Source organism: Chiloscyllium plagiosum, chromosome 27 (assembly GCF_004010195.1).
Source record: "Chiloscyllium plagiosum isolate BGI_BamShark_2017 chromosome 27, ASM401019v2, whole genome shotgun sequence".
In the NCBI taxonomy this organism is placed as follows: domain Eukaryota; kingdom Metazoa; phylum Chordata; class Chondrichthyes; order Orectolobiformes; family Hemiscylliidae; genus Chiloscyllium; species Chiloscyllium plagiosum.
The window spans coordinates 5,678,034-5,691,778 of NC_057736.1; the positions used below are offsets into that span (position 1 = coordinate 5,678,034).

General features: G+C 44.1%; 1 protein-coding gene across 5 annotated transcripts in view; it reads right to left on the minus strand.

Moving 5' to 3' along the window:
• Window positions 1–607: 607 nt before the first annotated feature.
• LOC122563493 (transcription cofactor vestigial-like protein 2) overlaps window positions 608–13,745 on the minus strand; it is a 14,276-nt gene continuing 1,138 nt past the window's right edge. For 2 of the 5 annotated variants that reach the window (XM_043717283.1, XM_043717285.1), the window contains exons 2-4: window positions 10,595–10,862; window positions 2,535–2,981; window positions 931–1,107 (exon numbers count right to left, since the gene is read on the minus strand). In XM_043717283.1, the coding sequence (XP_043573218.1) occupies window positions 1,064–1,107; window positions 2,535–2,981; window positions 10,595–10,862 (759 nt within the window). In that variant the 3' untranslated portion in view covers window positions 931–1,063. Of the gene's footprint in view, window positions 1,108–2,534; window positions 2,982–10,594; window positions 10,863–12,108; window positions 12,653–13,220; window positions 13,405–13,745 lie in introns of those variants that run through there. The other 3 variants (XM_043717287.1, XM_043717286.1, XM_043717284.1) reach the window with 3 other exon arrangements.

The following is a 13,745-nucleotide window of genomic DNA, read 5'->3' on the forward strand; positions in this document are numbered from 1 at the left end:
TTTCCTGCTTTACAAAAAGGTTCCATGACATGGAACCCAATCGTGTTGAGACAGATACTGTAGCAAAGGCACAAGGCATACAATGAGAGCTCCAGGATTACCTGCAGCAGCCTGAGTTAAACGTACTAGCCTAACCGAGTACATGACAGATTCACCTTCCTCAGTCCATGAGGTAACTCAATCAATTTGTCACAAACAAAAACAGAAATTGCTGGAAAAGCTCAGCAGGTCTGGCAGCATCTGTGGAAAGAAATCAAAGTTAACTTTTCAGGTTGAGTGGCCTTTCCTCAGAACTCAATCAATTTATCATCCAGGTTTCCCATCAGCATCTTCATAAAATGAGATTATCAACTCATCTCCGCTACTTGCTGTAATACTTGAGTAAGAAAATAAAAAGGATAAATGTTTCTCTCGTAAGTGTTGTTTTTTCATCAATAGATCCATTTTGGAAGATGAAATAAAAATTGGATAATCTTTTCTCTTTCCACAGTACCATTTGAACCACTCTCGGTGATGTGTGGTAATTCCAACTCACAGGTGTGAAGTGATCCTTCTTAACAAATTGCTGGAAAAACAGAACCCAAAGAACACACATTTCCATGATGAGGCGTGTTTGATGTTTTTTAATCCTTTAATCACTGCGAAATTCTTCACATCAAAAAAAAAACACAAAGAGAGGGGGAAAGATAACTGAACCACTTTATGATAAAAACTGTGATTATCATTTCTTTTCAGTCCTGCTTTCCAGTTTCAGTCACATGAGAGCTGACGGAATCCTCCTTTGCGATAATCTCACTGAATGCTTTTTCCTACAACATTTTTGCATGTGTTCTCCCACTTATAATGAGAGGGAGGTTAGTCCCCAAATCCGTTGTTGACAGGGAATATGTACAAATAGGTGTGCCTATGTCTGTGTGTGTGGAAGTTTTCTCTAAGTCATCCCCAAAGTCTTGCAGAAATCAGCTGAAGAGGAGTCCTCCAGGAAGACAGCAGGGTTGAGCTGTAACCGAGATCACAGTACATAATTACAGCCAGTACACTTAACCCCGGTGGCCACACATGTCTAAAACCAGAACACATCCTTAGCTCTGTCGTGGTTCTGAAGACCTGACAAGAAAGAGAGATGGAGGGAAAAGAAAGGTTGAAAGGAAACCAGGTAAAGAAATGAACTGCACCACCAAAGGAAGCTAACAGCCCAGGAATCCCAATTATCAAAGAACAATACAGCACAAGAACAGACCCTTAGACCTACCAAGCTGCATGGACACACAACGCCTTTCTAAACTGAACACTTTCTTTCACTATGCTATTGGTATCTCTCTATTCCCTGTCTGTTCATGTCCTTGTCAAGATGCCTCTTAAACGTTACTATTGTATCTGTGTCTACCACCTCCTCTAGCAGCACATTCCAGGCTCAATGTAAAAGACTTGTCACTCACATCTCCTTTAAATTTTCCCCCTCTCACCTTAAACTTACATCTGTTATTAATTGACATTTGTACCCTGGGAAAAGAGTCTCACTATCCATTCTTCTCATAAATTTGTAAATCTCTATCAGGTCACCCCTCAGCTGCCAATGTCCAAGTGAAAACAAACCAAGTTTGTCCAATCTCTGATCATAACTAATACCCTCCAAACCAGACAACATCCTGATAACCATTTCTGTTCCCTCATCAAAGCCGCCTTATCCTTCTGGTAGTGTGGCGCTCAGAACTGAATGCAATATTCCAAATATGGTCTAACTATAGTTCTGCACAGATGCAACATAACTTGCCAATTTTTATACTCTATGCTCTGACTGATGAAGCCAAGCCATTGTACTAATGAATGGCTTCACCAAATAATGTATACCCTGTAGCTGCTCACTGTAAAGAACTCTAACTCTGTTCAGAGGCTCTGCTCTCTCTCTTGAAGATGGACGCTCACATACAATCAATCAAACCTTTACGAAACAATTTATGAAACACAATCAAAAGTAGACACCAGGGGAGAGGGTGACACAACTGATCAGAAATTAAAAGTCATAAAGTTGCCAAATTTGGATGTGGAATGTGGAACAACAGTGTCAAAAATTGCCTCCCAAAATACTTTAAAACTGAAACCACATGTTAATCGAAAAGTGAAAGTGAAGTGTTTAGTTTTGAAATGTGAGCCACAGTAAAGGTTAATTAATGTTAAGAACATGGATCAGAGCAGACAAGAAGTGGTGAATTGATTTTTTATATCTATTTTTAATAAACAAGTATTTCAAGTACAATCTACAAGAGATCTTCATCCAACAAGAGATTGAAAGTTGGAGTAAATGGCACAACACTGCAGGATGCAATTATTGGGTTGTGATCTTAGATATTTTTAATTAACTTCTTCAGATGGGTTATGATATACCTCTGAAACAGGTGGGATTTGAATCAAGGCATTCAGTCTCGAAGGCAGGGACACTGCGCTGAGAGTGCAGTTATTGCCCTGGTTCACTCATATTTCCACATTGACAGAGTGGGCACCCCTCTCCGTTTAACATTGGACAAGAGGCTTACCTGCTTCCACGTTTAAGTTTAAAGTTTGTGTCACTTCGGCGGTGGGGAAGACCCCTGTCCATGGGGAGCTTGTCTCTTGGCCGGAAATGGCTGGCTGCAGTCGGCTAGAGCGTAGTGTTGGCACCAGCAGGGAGCTGTAGCGGGGGTCCAGGTTGGGGTTGACTGGGTAGAGTTCACGGATAGTCCTGGGGTGATGGTACGCTGCACCCTGTGGGCTGAGGGAGGCACCCAGCGGGTAGTGCCAATGCTCCGGTGGCTGGGCTAGGTGAGGGTGTAGGGGACCCGGGTAAGGCTCTGTGGGACTGAAATGGAGCTCAGCGGGGGGTGAGTCAATGCTGCTGCTGCTGCTGCTGCTACTCGCTGCTGGGGCTGGACAAGGGGCTGGCACCTGGTAATTACTGTCCCAAAAAGATGCCGGGAAATTGCGCTGAGTCAGAGAAGTGCCCTCTGGAAAAAGATAAAAAGAAAGCAAGGCTCAAGTTACTGACTGATACACAACTGAAAGCTTCCATTCTGAAGAAGGATCATTGGACTTGAAACCTTAACTCTGCTTTCTCTCCATAGATGCTGCTAAACCTGCTGAATTTCTCTAACAATTTTTGATTTTGTTTTAGAACCTTCACACCCTTTTTAGACCAAAACCTCTGGATATTTTTTCCCAATCAATCTGTTCAGCGATGTCATTATACACCTCAGGAACAGGTGATTCTTGAACCAGGACACCTGGATCAGAGGGAGGGACATTACCATTATGCCACAACACCCCCCATTACAGCTGTATTAAAATAGGGGAACTGGTCTTCACGTTGACACAAAATTACTGCAATTGGTTTACAAAACAAACAACTCGTTTGTAAAGCACGTGTAGCAAGTTGTTCACTACTCATTACCATTCCCCAGATTGCTGGACAGCAATAGATTGTTAGCATTGTAAACATAGATAGAATACCCCTTCCCATGGCTCACAACTCCCCTCGACCTGTCTGAAAGACCGTGCCAAGATAGAAAGTGCTGCAAAAATTTAGCAGGTCTGGCAGCATCTGTGGAAAGAAAAACAGAGTTAACTTTTTGAGTAACTCAACACCCAATTCTGAAGAAGGGTCTCTTGACTCAAAGTGTTAACTCAGTTTTCTCTCCAATCGTCAAGATTAGAGTGGTGCTGAAAAAGCACAGCAGGTCAGACAGGAGCTCTTTACCATGAATCTCCACAGATGCTGCCAAATTTGTTGAGTTTCTCCAGCAATTTCTGATGCTGTTTCAGATGTCCAGCATCCAGAGTTTATGAGAACTTAGAATCCCTACAGTGTGGAATCAGGAGTTCTTGGTTTTATTAAAGAAGGTGCAGTTGTCATAGAGTCTTGCAGCATGGAAACAGGCCCTTTGGCCAAACTTGTCCATGATGGGCAGGTTTCCCAAACTGACCTAGTCTCATTTTCCTGCATTTGGCTCATGCCATAGAGTCATAGAGATGTACAGTATGGAAACAGACCCTTCAGTCCAACTCGCCCATGCGACCAGATATCCCAACACAATATTTTCCCATTTGCTAGCACCTGGCCTATATCCCTCCAAACCCTTCCTATTCATATACCCATCCAGGTGCTTTTTAAATGTTGTAATTGTACCAGCCTCCACCACTTCCTTTGGCAGCTCATTCCATACACGCACCATCTTTTGCATGAAAAAGAACAGGTCTGGCAGCATTTACAGAGGCATACAGCATGGAAACAGACCCTTCAATCCAAGTAGTCCATGCCGACCATGTTCCCAAACTAAACTAGTCCCACCTGCCTGCTTTTGGCCCATGTCCCCCCCAAACCTTTTTTATTCATGTACTAATCCAAATGTCTTTGAAATTTTTTTACTTCCTCTGAAAGTTCATTCTACACACAAACCACTCTTTGTGTAAAAACGTTGCCCCTCATGTCTTTTATAAATATTTCCCCTCTCACCTTAAAAGTATGCCCTCTGATCTTGAAATCCCTCACCTTATCTATGCCTCTCATGATTTTATAAATCTCTATAAGGTCACCCCTCAACCTCCTATGATCCAGTGAAAAAAGCCTATCCAGCCTCTCCTCATAACTCAACCCCTTCTTTCCTGGCAACATCCTGGTAAATCTTTTATGCAATTTAATAATATCCTTCCTATAGCAAGACAACCAGAACTGCACACAATACTCCAGGAAGCCTCACATGACATCCTAACTCTATACTCAAAGGTCTGCGAATGAAGGCAAGTGTGCTAAATGCCTTTTGTCTGTATGTGATGCAAATTTCAAAAAATTATGTACCAGATGCCCTAGGTCTCTCTGTTCTACACACTACCCAGGTCCCCACCATGAACTGTATAAGTCTTGTCTTTGAAGAGAAAAAGCAAATTTTCGAGTCCAGTCACCCTTAGTGTTGAAAATACCTGAGAAAGTGTGACCTTTATGTAATGATGGGATGGGGGTGTTGAATGAATAGAGTACATAGAGAATGTTCAAAGAGGGAGAGAGAAAAGGAACAGGTCATTGAGTATATTTAAAACGGAGATAGATAGATTCTTGAGTATCAAGGAGATCAAGGATTATGGGGAGAAAGTGGGAGAATGGGATTGAGAAACCTATCATTGAATGGCGGAGCTGACTTGATGGGCTATGGCCTGATTTCTGCTCCTTTGTTTTATGGTCTTATGGTCTAAACCTTTCCTTTCCATATACCCATCCAGATGCCTTTTAAATGTTGTAATCGGAGACAGAAATATTGGCCAGGGAACATGGTGCTGGGTTGAAGGGGCATGCAACTGGGAGCACAGGTTCATTTTTATGGATGGAGTGTGTGTGTTCCACAGAGAGGTTGCCAGTCTGTCTTTCATCCCCCCACTGTCATATAATCACTACAATGTGGAAGCAGGCCATTTGGTCCATCAAGTCCATAATGACCTTCCAATGAACATCCCACACTGACCTATCCCCCTAACCTGCATCTTTGGACTGTTGGAGAGGAAACCATCATCACCCACACAGACAGGGGGAGAATGTGCACCTTCCACACAGGCAATTGTCTGAAGACTGGGATTGAACCCAGGTCCCTGGCACTTGTGAAGTAGCAATGCTGACCACTGGTCCACTATGCTGCCCAGGGAGATCACATTGTGAGCAGTGAATACAGTAGAATAGATTGAGTGAAGTGCAGGTAAATCACTGTTTTACCTGGAAGGTGTGCCTGGGGCCTTGGATAGTGAAGAAGGCGGAAATAAAGGGGCAAGTTTTTCATGCTTTGTGATTGCATGGGAAGATGCCATAAGGTGTGGGAGAGGTGTTTGGAATGGGGGAGGAGAGGACCAGGGGTCCCTATCAAATGCTGGGGCAAATTACTGCAGATACTAAAAACAACAAATGCTGGGGATCACAGTGGGTCAGGCAGCATCCATGGAGAGAGAGCAAGCTAACGTTTCCAGTCAAAGTTAAAAATCACACAACACCAGGTTATAATGCAACCTGGTTTGTTTTTGAAAGTACTAGCTTTCGGGAGCACTGATCCTTCATCAGGTAGCTGATTTCAGCTCTAGAAGACTTGGCTGTTTTCGATCCCTGTCGAATGCTGTCTACTTTTAATGAAAGCGAGAATGTTTTTTTTCCGTATTGACGTTGGTATTTTGTCAGGACATGGGGAAAATTGGGCAGCGGTCAGGAGTGAAACGCGGGTGAAAAACAAAACACACAAAAGAAACGTTCGGCCCATCGCGTGTGTTCTGACTCCTTGAGAAGACCGTGTTCAGCGATTTGAGGGAAGGCTGTGCCGTGTTTAGCAGCAGCCCGGAGGGCTACAATACTGTAATTACGCGCGGCGCTGTGCGGGTGATGAGCCGCGAGTTTTGTGGCCACTGTTGGAATTTGAAATGTAAAATAAGAGCATTGACCAGTGCACCGTTTAAAATAGGTCCTGTCCACGACCATCCTATTCTTAGTCAGAATTCAGAAGCCATCACAAGGTCAAATCTCAGTCTATTAACATTAAAGCATTTTTGGAAACTCATGTTCTATTTTGAGGGCTGTACGTTGGAGATGTGTAACCCATTAAAGAGACTGATCTATAGACTCTGCTATCTGCTGACATTAATTACAGTCCGCTCCCTATTAACGACACACCAGGAAATGCAATAACGTGAGGAGAGGCAGAAGGGGAAGGAGAGAGTGTGCTGTGTAGTTTTCACTATAACTTCATCATGATTTCCCCCTAACCCCAACGCAGTCATTGATTCGAAAATTTGACCCCATTCCCGTTTCTGTGTCACATTTTACTCATTTTGGATCGGTTAGGGTGACGGCTGTTAATGAGGGAGGATGCCACACTCTCCTGTAAAATATTTATATCTGAAATACTTTTCTGAAGTTTAGTTCGAAACCCGTTGGACCATTCAGCGTGAGCGGACTTTCCTGGCGCTATTCTGGAAGAATTTGTGAGAGATCCATTTTTAGCACTGGGAATCTGCGTGAATTCGCCCATTTTGGGATATTTTATTGGAGGAACTCAGCAGGTTTTTAAATAAAAGCAAATTACTTGGATGCTGGAATCTGAAACCAGGTTTTTAGATTAGATTAGATTCCCTACAGTGTGGAAACAGGCCCTTCAGCCCAAACAGCCCTCCGAAGAATAACCCACCCAGACCCATTCCCCTCTGAATGATGTACCTAACACTATGGACAATTTAGCACGGCCAATTCATCTGACCTGCACATCTTTGGACTGCAGACACATGGGAGACACAGAGAGAATGTGCAAACTCCGCACAAACAGCCACCCGAGGCTGGAATTGAACCTGGGTCCCAGGTGCTGTGAGGTAGCAGTGCTAAGCACCGAGCCACCGTGAAGATGACCTTCTGAAGAAGGTTTAGATGCATACCAGGGTTGGAGGATTTGAGCAACAGGGAGTTACTGTATAGGCTGGGGCTGTTTTCTCTAGAAGGTTGGAGGCTGAGGGATGATCTTATAGAGGTTTATAAAATCATGAGAGGCGTGGATAGGATAAATGGGGGTCTTTTCCCTGGGGTGGGGGAGTCCAGAACTAGAGGGCATAGGTTTAGGGCGAGAGGGGAAATAGTTAAAAGGGACTTAAGGGGCAACTTTTTCAAGCAGAGGGTGGTGCCTGTATGGAATGAGTTGCTGGAGGAAGTGGTGGAGGCTGTTACGATTACAACGTTTAAAAGGCACCTGGATAGATATATGAATAGGAAGGGGTTGGAGGGATATGGGCTAAATGCTGGCAAATGGGACTAGATTAATTTAGAATATCTGGTCCATGGACAAGTTGGACGGAAGGGTCGAGAGTGTGGTGCTGGAAAAGCACAGCAGGCCAGGCAGCATCGGAGCAGCAGGAGAATCGACGTTTTGGAAAATTCCTGATGAAGGGCTTTTGCCCAAAACGTCGATTTTCCTGCGGATGCTGCCAGACCTGCTGTGCTTTTCCAGCACCACTCTAATCTGGACTCTGACCTCCAGCATCTGCAGTCCTCACTTTCGCCGAGTTGGACTAAAGGATCTGTTTCCGTGCTGTATATCTCTATGGCTCTCCGACTGGAAACATTAACTCTTGTTTCTCTCTCCACAGATGCTGCCTGACCTGCTGGGTTTCTCCAGCACTTTCTGTTTTTGTTTTAGATTGCCACATCTACAGTTTTTGTTTTGCCTGTTACATTCATAATCAGTTAACGTTTTGTGTTGTGTTGGGCTGTTCGGGAAAGGAGTACAGTACCCAGTCAGCCTCACCCTTGCACAGTCTAACCGGCAACATGGTTTTAGGGCGGGCATTTCCGGTTATCAGATGTAGGTCAAGACATATCTTCACTTTGCCCCATTTATTGCTCAGGTAGTCGAAAGTGAGGACTGCAGATGCTGGAGATCAGAGTCGGGAGTCTGGTGCTGGGAAAGCACAGCTGGTCAGGCAGCATCCGAGGAGCAAGAGAATCGATGTTTCGAGTATAAACCGTTCATCAGGAATGAGGCAGAGCTTAAGCCTGAAACGTGGATTCCCCTGCTCCTCGGATGCTGCCTGACCTGCTGTGCTTTTCCAGCGCCACACTCCCGACTCCTGATGAAGGGCTTTTGCCCGAATCGTCGATTTTACTGCTCCTCAGATGCCGCCCGAATAGCTGTGCTCGTCCAGCACCACTCTAATCCAGAATCATTTATTACTCAACCAACATCTTTCAAGGCGTTGTTTATCATGCTACTGTCTGTGGGATCTTACTGTGTACCCTGTGACTGCAGCCGTTTCCTGCATCACAATAGTTCCTACACCTTTAAAACTGTTTCTGGTACGAGCAAAGAAGCTGGAGATCTGATTTTTTTAAAAACAAGACCCAGAAATTGCTGGAGAAACTCAGCAGAACAGGCAACATCTGAGAAGCAGTTCACGTTTAGAGTGCGGGAGCTCTTCTCAGGAACTTGGAAGGGGGCATGAGTGGATTTGAAACGTTAACTGTGTGTTCTCTCTCCGCTGCTGCCGCCTAACCTGATGAGCTTCTCCAGCACTCTCGGTTTTTAATGTTTAAAAATATTTCTTTGGTTGCGAAGTGCTTTGTGGAGGTCCTGAGGCGCTATATAAAGGTAAGTCCCTTTCTTTAAAACTCCTTTAGCACGTTCTGTGGTTTGATTTTGTTCCTATTCGTTTGAGATAATAATTTAGCTTCTTATTAGGGGCTGAGTTATACATATAACCATCAGGCGTGAATTGGCAGGTGGGTGTAACAAGTTCCTGGTAAACATTTATCATGTTCATTAAACCAAGAAACAGGAATTTGTTTTTTTCCCAATATGGGTCGATGGGCTGTCTGCAATCCCTATTCCTGGAGAGAAAGAGAAAGTAGTGAGGGAGTGTTGGGCGGCGAGGGAGTGGGAGAGGCGGGTGATGACTGTGCTGTGTTTTTAAAAAATAATTAGCCAAGCATTTTTTTTTAATCCAACCTCTTTTCCAAGCAACCTGTTCAGAGATGTTATTACACACCTTTGGAACAGGTGGGCCTTGAACGCGGGCCTCCCGGTCCAAAGGTAAGGACACTAGGTGGCCATGTTCCCAACCCCAATGCAGTCGTTGATTCGAAAATGTGACCCCCCTCCCCATTTCTGACATATTTCACTCATTTCGATTTGGTTGGGGTGACGGCTGTTAATGACGGAGAATTCTACAGTCTCCTGTAAAATATTTATATCTGAAGTACTTTTCTGAAGTTTTGCTTGAGTCCTGTTCTGAGGGCCCTGAGCAGAACATTGCTGGGACCAGGGACATGAAAGAAAGAACTCCGTAGGTTGGGAACCTGAAACTGTGAAAGCGCGGGAGAAATTCAGAAGGTTTCACAGATTTCTCTGGACTGGGCGAGAACTGCAAACTGGACCCTCAAGAAACAGCTGATCACACAGAGAGCAAATTCCCGACAGCATCAGACAGTTCCTTGAAAGTGGAGTCGCTGGTGGACTGGGTAGACATTTGGTACGCTTGTCTTTATTGGTCAGAGCATTGAGTTGGTTTGTCATGTTGCAACTGTACAGGACATTGGTGAGGCCACTTTTGGGATACTGCTTTCAATTCTGGTCTCCCTGCTATAGGAAAGATAGTGTTTGAGGCTGAGGGATGACCTTATAGAAGTTTATAAAATCATGAGGAATATGATAGAGGAAATAGTCAGGGTATTTTCCCCAGGGTAGGGGAGACCACACAGTTTTAAGGTGAGAGCGGAAAGATTTAAAAGGGATCTGAGGGTCAACTTTTTTCACACAGAGGGTAGTATATGTATGGAATGAGCTGCCAGAGGAAGTGATGGAGGCTGGTGGAAATGCAACATTTAAAAGGCATCTGGATGGGTATATGATTGGAAGGGTTTATGGGCGAAATGCTGGCAAATGGGACTAGGTTAATTCAGGACACCTGGCGAGTCGTATGAGTCTATACACAAACTGTATAATAGCACAGTTCAAAAAGATTGTTTTAAAAACAATATTTGATGCATTTGGAAAAAAACACAAGGGAAGGAGGAGGCACGCGCCTCAGAAATGCTGTGTTCACTGTGCTCGATTACCTGATGACCCTGCAGTGCTTTTCCTGGGTTTGTAACTCCTGCTCTCAGGGCTGTAGTTGCTCAGTGCTCTGGTAAAGTGCTCATCCACCGTGCTGCTGATATCCCCGTTAAAATAGGTGAAGAGAACACATTTGGAGTTGATGTACTCGGCCTCAGGTCTATCCTTGTCCAGGAGGGAATCCTCTTTGCCGGGGGCCGAGGGGCGGCCAGTGCTGCTGGTTCCACCTTCCATCGCCACTCCCTGAACTCGCGGGTAAACAGAGAGAGTCTGCACGGAGGAGATTGCGGGTCGTTAGAATGGTCAGGGAGGCTGGGAGATCTTTTAAATTTCAAAAATATAATCTATTCATTAAAATCTTTATATATATATATATAAAGATTTTTAATACATATAAAAATTTATATTATATATATAAAAAACTCCCTTTATTCATTAAAATCTTTATATATAAACATTTTATATATATGTAAAGATTTATATTATATATAATGAATTTCCCTTAATTCATTAAAATCTTTATATATGCTGCTGTGCAGGACCGAACTGCGTGTGTGACAATGTATTATATATATTTTTTTTAATTTCCAAAATATACTTTATTCATTAAAATCTTTATATATATATATAAAGATTTATATTACATATAAGCTCCTATTCATTATTAAAGATTTATATTATATATAAACTCTCATATATAAAGATTTTAATGAATAAAGTATTTTTTATATTTTTATTATATATATAAAGATTTATATATATATATGAAGATTTATATTATATATAAACTCCCATATATAAAGATTTTAATGAATAAATTACTGCAGATGCTGGAATCTGTACTGAAAACTACAAATGCTGGAGATCACAGCGGGTCAGACAGCATCCATGGAGAGAGAGCAAGCTAATATTTCGATCTCCAGCATTTGTCGTTTTCAAATGTTTGTTCACTTAATATGCTGCTGTGCAGGACCGAACTGCGTGTGTGACAATGTATTATATATTTTTTAAATTTCAAAAATATACTTTATTCATTAAAATCTTTATATATATAAACTCCCTCTATTCATTAATAGAGAAAGATTTATATTATATTCCCCGTCACCAACACCCCACCAGCAATCTCTACCCCTCAGCACCTCCCACCCCCAAAACCCTTCACAATCACATCGTTTTTTTTCAGGAAAAGGGATGAACTTTCATTCCCAGTTATCCTGGCTGAAACAGGCACAGCCGCTCGCAACCTGAGTTTGATGGTAAACGGATTGCTCCCGGACTGCAGGGACACCGAGAGCTGAGAGATATGAGTGAGAAACAGAAACAGAAATTGCTGGAAAAGCTCAGCAGGTCTGGCAGCAGCTGTGGAGAGAAAACAGAGATAGCGTTTCGAGATCCGAGGAAGGGTCATAGATGCTGCCAGACCTGCTGATCTTTTCCAGCAATTTCTGTTTCTGATTTATCCAGCATCCGCAGATCTTTCGGTGAGTGAGGCCGGTGATGGTTATACCTTACTTACCTGCGATAGGAAAGTGCTTCACATCTCACTCTGCATCACACAGAACCCGTCCTTTTCTGTTGTTGCCCTCTCCCCGGGCTCTTACAGAGTGGAAAGAATTCCCTGTCGGATTTGGGAAATTCTTTCCGATTCCCTAACCCAGATTCCCGTTTTAAACAGCGACGTGTCGGTGGTGACATAATTCGATTCCAGTAATAACACCCCACCCCCGGCTTTTCACCGCCTCTGCTCCCATTGCCCGACAGCGCATCCCCAACGGGGGGTGGGTAGGTGGGGATCTGACTGTACCACATTAGGAGGTGGGGGTGTGAGTGTCTTTTACACAGGGAGAGGGAGAGAGAGAGAGAGAGAGAGAGTGGTGCGGGTTTTGGATTTGTTTGAGACAGAGAGAAGGGAGGTTGCTGGATTTGAATGTTTTACAGAGGCAGAGGTGCATCGGGATGTCAGTCCCTTACACGGAGACGTGCCACATGTGTTACCACAGTACATTGGCATTACGTGGAGGTGCCAGTGTTGGACTGGGGGGGACAAAATCAGAAGTCACGTGACACCAGGGTATAGTCCAACAGGTTCAATCTGAAAGCTTGTGATTTTAAATAAACCTGTTAGACAATAACTGGTGTTGTGTGACTTCTAGCAATGGCATTACAATAGCATTATAACTCTGGGATTGCAATAGATTTTGGCATTACAGCCCTGGGATTACAATAGCCCTTGGCATTACAACTCTGGGATTACAATAGCCCTTGGCATTACAACTCTGGGATTACAATAGCCCTTGACATTACAGCTCTGGGATTACAATTGCCCTTGGCAATACAACTCCTGGATTAAAATTGCCTTTACCATTTCAGTTCTGGGATTACAATAGCCCTTGCACATCACAGACACACTCCTCCTTTAACAGCAAACACGTTGATTTTGTTTAAATAAGAATTTGAACAGATAATTAAAGAAAACATTTCGCAAAGCGGCTCAGGCTCCAACTCCCTGCTCTGTCCTAATCCGGGGGGAAACATTAAGCAAAACAGCAGGTTCAACCAGAAAGTTAAAGCCAGAGGCATCAGGAAGGGAAACTTTCGGAAACGATTTCAGGGATGATGGAGACAGACCCTTGCCGGCTGTGTTTTCTGCTCAGGGTCTCCCCGGAGGTATCTCTCTGAGCTCCTGTTGAGGGCATTTCCCCAAAGCAGCTGCTTTACCCGGGGGTGGGGGGGTAACCACCCCCGGGGGCTTCAACTCAGCAAAAGAATCGTCAGGAGAGAATCGTGAGGTCTGCAGATGCTGGAGATCAGAGCTGAAAATGTGTTGCTGGAAAAGCGCAGCAGGTCAGGCAGCATCCAGGGAACAGGAGACGACGTTTCGGGCATGAGCCCTTCTTCAGGGAATCGGCAGCTCCAACACCGCCCCTCCCCTGAGTTTAAAGGGACAGCTCTCCCCCCCCCCACCCCCTTACCGCCACCACCAAGGAAATCTCCAATTTAAATCCGTTCCTTAGTAAGGACAGACCTTCGCCAAAGGGGAGAGCCGATTGGAAATATCACGTCCCTTGGAACCGCTGTTCACTCGGTTTGCCTCAGTTCCAACCCCTCCCCCCTCAGCAACACCCCCTCCCCAGCAACACCCCAGCACCATTC